The sequence below is a fragment of the Salvelinus namaycush genome, chromosome 3 (assembly GCF_016432855.1).
Source record: "Salvelinus namaycush isolate Seneca chromosome 3, SaNama_1.0, whole genome shotgun sequence".
In the NCBI taxonomy this organism is placed as follows: Eukaryota; Metazoa; Chordata; class Actinopteri; order Salmoniformes; family Salmonidae; genus Salvelinus; species Salvelinus namaycush.
The window spans coordinates 85,933,185-85,940,280 of record NC_052309.1 but is presented as its reverse complement, the minus strand read 5'-3'; the positions used below and the strand labels follow the sequence as shown (position 1 = coordinate 85,940,280).

Sequence of the window (7,096 nt, the reverse complement as noted above, 5' to 3'; positions counted from 1 at the left end):
GACCAGGATGAATATGTATGAACGTTCCAATTTGTAAGTCGCTCTGGATAAGAGCGTCTGCTAAATGACTTAAATGTAAATGTAAAGACCCAAACTACTGAAGGGCCACATTCAGTAGACAAATGTTGAATGTTGCAGATGCCATTCAAACCCGACATGAATCCTTTCCTCATGTCAGAAGACACTTTGTTATTCATGTATAGAACATACCATCTGAACTTTATGCATTGAATGTGTCCCAGGCTTCATGGTATTTCAGGAACACTGTTCCATTTACAGACAAGCATATCGAAAACGATTTGGGGTTTCACCTTTGGTTCCAGTTTAAAAACAAGCGACAAATGAATGACATAAGCAATGATTACCTTGAGTGCTATATATGTTTATTTTAAATTGCACTTGTAGAAGTGACCAGTAAGCAATTTAAAAATCACAACAAATTGGATTTGTAGCTGTGTTCATGTATTAATTGCAGACATCTTTAGTCACTCTGAACAGTGAGTGGAAGGCCTGTAGAGTTTAGGAGTCTCCAATATCCCGGAACTACTTCTTGGGTAGTACTAGCCCCTTGTACCAGGCACAGGACCCATCTCGCCTCTTGATACAAGCAAGGTTTTGGCCATTGTCAGTTCCCAAGTCTGTCCACAGGCATGCATCGGAGGTGATGATCGGACAGGGGAGGGAAGTGCAAGGGAAGATCTGTGGATCAGAGTAGAGAAAAGACCAAGATCACTGACTGACCATTACCCCAATACTCAAGCATTTGCCAATGTGACCAGAATAGTATACTCCCTTTAAGAAAATGTGCCATGTAAATGTTTAACAAAACTGGTGTATAGTAACTACTATAATTCCCATCACACACACCTTGCAATCGCAGCCACTTTTGTAGAGGCGAGTCAAGCTGTTCTTTTGTGCAGCACTCAAGGCCTCCCAGGGCGGATTATAGTCACACAGTGTTATATGCATCCTTCCAGTCTCCAGCTTGCCTACAGACAGAGGAGATGGAGAGTCAATGTACTGTGGGGAAAACATGGTGTAGGGTACTGTTCCCCCTAGATGCTGATCTTGGCTCAGTTCAGGATTTGTTCCACTAATGGTTAGGATACATCCCTGGGTTAAACTTACCCCTGGAGTGTGAAGACATACTGATGCAGCCCAGAACAGATTTATCATCATAAGTGTACACACACACAATAGTATTAACTAATGCATTAGTTGTATACATTTACAGTGCCTATAGAAGGTCTAAACCCCTTGAACTTGTCACATTTTGTTGTGTCTCAAGCATTTACACTGAACAAGAATATAAAAACGCAACATGTGATGTGTTGGTCCCATGTTTCATGAGCCAAACAAAAAGCTTATTTACCTCAAATTGTAAACAAATTTGTTTACATCGATGTTAGTGAGCATTTCTCCTTTACCAAGATAATCCATCCACTTCAGAGGTGTGGCATATCAATAAAGTGATTAAACAGAATAATCATTATCCAGGTGCATCTTGTGCTGGGGAAAATAAAATGCGCAGTTCTGTCACACAACACCAGATGTCTCAAGTTGAGGGAGCGTGCAATTGTCATGCTGACTGCAGGAATGTCCACCAGAGTGGTTTCCAGAGAATTGAATGCTAATTTCTCTACCATAAGCTGCCCCCATTTTAGTGAATTTAGCAGTACCTCCAAACCGACCTCAACGGCAGACCACGTGTATGGCGTTGTGGGCAAGCGGTTTGCTGATGTAAACATTGTGGTCAGAGTGCCCCATGGAGGCAGTGAGGTTATGCTATGGGCAGACATATGCTAAAGACAATGAAAACTGCATTTTATCAATTTCAATGCACAGCGATACCTTTCACCCACCGCCATCACCTCATGTTACAGCATGATAATGCCCAGCCCCATGGCGCAAGGATCTTCACACAATTCCTGGAAGCTGAAAATGTCCAGTTCTCCCATGGCCTGTATACTCAGACAAGACATCATTGAGCAAGTTCAGGATGCTCTGGATCAACATGTTCCAGTTCCTGACAATATCCAGCAACTTCAGCCATTGAAGAGGAATGAGACAACATTCAACAGCCTAAACTACTAAGCGAAGGAGATGTGTTGCGCTGCATGGGGAAAACGGTAGGAACACCAGAAACTGACGGCCCTACATTTTTGTAAAGGTACATTATCCGCGACCAACAGATGCATATCTTTATTCCTAGTCATGTGAAATCCCGAGGTAAAAGGCCTAATTAATATTATTCTATTGACCGATTTCCTTACTTTATGAAATGTAACAAAGTAAAATCTTTGGAATTGTTGGATTTATATTTTTGTTAAGTATATTTATGAAAAGCTGAGACTCACGAACATGTAACATGTTTTATTCTATGACACTCACAAGCTAATCAAGTCATTTGAAGGTAACGGGGTTCCTCTCCAGAGAAGATAGGAAATCCAAGGACATAATGTCTTTAGTAATGTTATACGCTTACATTGTTGTTTTTTTACAAATGAACAGTTGTCACTGATTAATTGGATATTAATTTCCCACCGAGCAAACAATTTCTGTACTTAATGTTAACATAACTCATTAATGTAACTGTCTGTCCACTTGTTTTGTGGTTTACTTGTTGTCCTGGAAAGAAAAATGGTAAAACACTAAGGCAAAATGTCAGGGCTGGACATGCAGATAAATGAAGAGCTGATCTTTGCTGGGGTCTCAGGACTGATAGGGTTAACCAGTGTTGGCAATTGAACTTGGGTAACGTAGTGAGAACCGCACCTGTGAAGAGATACTCCTTGTTGATTTCTAGAGTCACGCTGCACGAAGTGGTGTCAGTGAAGATGGCGTGGATAACCTGGTCACAACCTTTGAACATCTAGCCAACCACAAGGAGAGAAAGGAAGATCTGTCAACCAGCTACATATTTAGTTTGGAACCTCACTAACTACAGCACTCAGGCACTGGCAGTCTTTACCCTTTAATGTCAGCAGATCTGTAATGTGCAAGCAATCATTATTTAACCAAGATCTATTTTACAGATGAGCCCTGAATAATAAATACAAAAATAAACAAAATACTCAAAAATGAGACCAGCTTTCTGCTTTTTATTTGTATGCATTTTCTTCCTAAAAGGCACCAAAAAGTAAAATATTTTAACATGGCGCCACAAATCAGGTGCAAAAAAGATATACTAAAAGCTGGTGTACCTATCTCCATAAGGAAGGTCCAGTTACCACACCCAGTCTCAGGGATGGCTAACTCTTATGTCTTAATAATGATGTGTGGAAGTCAAAGTAAAAGGGCCAACCAACTATCTGGTAGAGAATGTAATGATGGCTTTAATGAAGTAGCAGCTGAGTTCATATAGAAGATGTCACCATAGTCTAGGACCAGTAGGAAGAACGACTGAATAATTACATTACTGTTTAGAGGCATTTTTATAAAACACCCACTTAATAAAAAGGAGAATCATACCTTGATCTGTTGGATGTCATTCTTGATGTCGTTAGACAACGCTTTCTTTCCAACCACCTTCGCCCTGATCACTAGAAGAGGGAGACATGGTTTAACTAACGTTATAGAAATCTATTCCAGTATACTGGTCAGTCACACTGATGGTTTAAGGGTGATATGGAGAGAGAACAGTGTAGAATGCTTCTTTAACCTGTCTCCTCTCCTTAATCTACACTGATTGAAGAGGATTTAACAGGTGACATCAGAAAGGGATCATAGTTTACAGCTGGCCAGTCCATGTCATGCAAAGAGCAGGTATCCTTAATGTTCTGTAAACACATACATCTCAAATAATTCATTTGTAGGCATGCCTTAAGAAAATTATAGTGTAGCAGGGCTCTCCATCCTGTTCCTGGAGAGCTGCAGGTGTCCTCCAACCCTAAACTAGCGCACCTAATTCTAATAATTAACTGGTTGAGAAACAGAATAATGTTCATTACAACTAGGGGTTGGCTTGAAAACTTACAGGCGGGTAGCTCTCCAGGAACAGGGTTGGAGAGTCCTGGCTGTAAACCATCTTACTGTCGCCTAATTAATTATGTAAATAACTGTGAGAAGATGTAAATTGGCTTAATGATCATGTCCTAATCATTTATACTAAGACCACAGACAATACATTAAATGTTTTCATGTTGCGTATTGATAGCCCTCAACGTGAAGAAACGCTGAAAAGTAAAATGTTGCCAAATTGCCTTACCAACTTCTGCATTGCAAAAAGCCTGTTGAGGGTGCTGAGGTCTGCATATGCAAGCCTCTGCGATGTCTTCGACCCGCCAAAGGAACAGAACGAGCAGAGTAATGAAACAACTGCTTACATACCGAGTCATTTGGAATCGAATTACGGGTTTGCCAAATATCACAAAAGGATTTGACTAATGAAAGCGCGAGGCGTAAACTACACTAGAACCTATTTCCCTTCGAGACTGTTCCCAGACCGATGGATACCTCTTCAAAATGTTTTCCCCTCAATGTAATCATCCGCTTTTTATTACAGGCTGTGAGCTCCTCCCCCAGTCAGAACTGAGCATTCTATTAATCCAGAACAGCAACCTTTCGGTTAAAAAAAATCCTCCGCCTAATGGGACAACCACAGATCAGGCTCAACATGCCCGGCTGCCATAAATGTCATAAATTGGGAATGAAACTGAAAGCTCGGTTTTCAGAGCTTTCCGGAGCGATCTAAGGCACTGCATCTCAGGGCTAGAGGTATCACTACAGACCCTGTGATTGGGAGTCCCATAGGGCGGCGAACAATTGGCCCAGCTGAGTCCGGCATTGGACAGGGTATGCCGTCATTGTAAATAAGAATTTGTTCTTAACTGATTTGTGTCTAGTTAAATAAAGGTTCAATTTTTTTTAAATGGTCTAGGCCTACTGGACTTCCTTCAAGTTGTATTTTCAGTAAAAAAAAATGAAAACATTTACATTTAGCAGACGCTCTTATCCAGAGTGACTTACAAATTGGAAAGTTCATACATATTCATCCTGGTCCCCCCGTGGGGAATGAACCCACAACCCTGGCGTTGCAAGCGCCATGCTCTACCAACTGAGCCACACGGGAACACCTGGGGGAAGTTCACTTGCCCCTGTCATCCCATATATGAGATGAAAATGGCAGATTGTTGATAAGCGCTTAAATTGTCTGGACAGTAACACGCTATACATGACATAAGAGCTCAGGTTCTCCACTTCACAGCACTGGTTTTGACTGACAGCCGTTATAAACTTGAGCACCACAAGAGACAAGAAGATAACACCTTCCCTCCTTCTAATTGGGATACTTTTGCACATTTGTTGTTGTCTGAGTGAGGGAAATGCGTTAAATTGAGAGGGGTCGATCTGTTATGAAAGATACGACATTAAGGATTATAATAAATACCACTTTGATGTCATACAAGCAAACCACTCACATTTCTGTATTTGAAAACTCATGTAATTTACAGTATCAATGTTTATGATCTCTATTTTTAATCCCCAGTTAAAAGGATGACATACGTTATAGCCTGGGTTATCCTGAACAGAATGAGTCTATCTGCATCATATTGTGAAGAAAAATAGCAACAGAACATACATTTGAATGCACTCATGACACCATTCTATGTGCACCAAAAATACAATCTGTTTGTGTGAAGTGCTGTTTGAAAGCCTCCCAGCTAGCACATTTGGTTGTGGGAATGCAGGCTTTTAGTTTCCCATTGGTTCTGGGAACAAGCCATCAGCTTCCTGACTGGTAAAACGTATTGTTTTTTTAAACATCCTGAGAGCTGAAGTGAAAACTTCACCTGTTCTGGGAACGTTTATTTTTAGGTTGCAGGGAGGTTCTGAGAACGTTTTACTATGGTTCCCTGAAAGTTTTCCTGGGAAGTTTTATTAATGTTCTGATAACAGAAATGATAGGTTATTTGAAAATAATTCAATAACATTCTGAGAACATGTTTCAAATAAGACTTTTAATAATACTGCTAGCTTAGTTTGGGTTGACTGTTTTCAACTCTAAACACAGATAGGACACATGGAAATTAATTGCTTAGGCATTCATTTTTTGTTGTGGAATCTTCTGTTCTCTATCCATAGAATTAGTCCACTGTGTCACCAGTTTGGAGCTAGCATGCTAAGTCATACCAAGCTGTACATTTGAGTCTATGCAAACACACCCATTTCAAAGGAAACAAGCACTCATTAGTTCAGTAGTAAGTTCAGTAGTAAAAATGTGCTTAAAAAGTCACAGTCAGTTGCATGGACTCACTTTGTGCTCAATAATAGTGTTTAACATGATTTTTGAATGACTACCTCATCTCTGTACCCCTCACATACAATTATCTGTAAGGTCCCACAGTCAAACAGTGAATTCCAAACACAGATTCAACCACAAAGACCAGGGAGGTATTCCAATGCATTACAAAGAAGGGCACCTATTGGTAGATGGGTAAAAAAAAGCAGACATTGAATATCCCTTTTAGCATGGTGTAGTTTTAAATATACTTTGGGTGGTGTATCAATACACCCAGTCACTACAAAGATACAGGCGTCCGCTCAGGGATTTCACTATGAGGCCAGTGGTGACTTTAAAACAGCAACAGAGTTTAATGGCTGTGATAAGAGAAAACTGACGATGGGTCAACATTGTAGTTACTCCACAATACTAACCTAATTGACAGAGTGAAAAGAAGGAAGCCTGTACAGAATTAAAATATTCCAAAACATGCATCCTGTTTGCAATAAGGAACTAAAGTAATTCTGCTAAAAATGTGACAAAGCAATTCACTTTTTGTTCTGAATACAAAGTGTTATGTTTGGGGCAAATCCAATACAACACATTACTGAGTACCACTCTACATATTTTCAAGCATAATGGTGGTTGCATCATGTTATGGGTATGCTTGTCATCGTTAAGGACTGAGGAGTTTTCGGGATAAAAAAAATAAACCAAATTTAGCTAAGCACAGGCTTTCCACCAGACACAGGGAGATTAATTTTATTTTCAGCAGGACAATAGCCTAAAATTCAAGGCCAAATCAACACTGGATTTTCTTACGTTTTGAAAAGAATAATAGGTAAATTACGTACAATCCAGGTGGGGAAAGCT

General features: G+C 40.1%; 1 protein-coding gene across 1 annotated transcript; it reads right to left on the bottom strand.

The window, feature by feature from the left end:
* Positions 1-361: 361 nt before the first annotated feature.
* Positions 362-4,667, bottom strand: LOC120041621 (metalloproteinase inhibitor 2-like). Its single transcript, XM_038986488.1, has 5 exons — positions 4,208-4,667; positions 3,472-3,542; positions 2,776-2,872; positions 868-989; positions 362-699 (listed from the first exon to the last, which is right to left on the bottom strand). Exons 1-5 carry the CDS (start codon positions 4,335-4,337, stop codon positions 544-546), a joined length of 576 nt encoding a protein of 191 aa, XP_038842416.1. The 5' UTR covers positions 4,338-4,667; the 3' UTR covers positions 362-543.
* Between the last annotated feature and the right edge of the window lie 2,429 nt (positions 4,668-7,096).

Bases quoted from the DNA above. Each gene is read 5' to 3' on its own strand.
- LOC120041621 (XM_038986488.1), bottom strand. From the start codon at position 4,337: ATGACTCGGTATGTAAGCAGTTGTTTCATTACTCTGCTCGTTCTGTTC. The intron at 2,873-3,471 runs GTATGATTCTCC...GTGGTTGGCTAG, and splicing joins ATGACATCCAACAGATCAAG to ATGTTCAAAGGTTGTGACCA. The intron at 990-2,775 runs GTGCGGTTCTCA...CTCTGTCTGTAG, and splicing joins CAAGGAGTATCTCTTCACAG to GCAAGCTGGAGACTGGAAGG.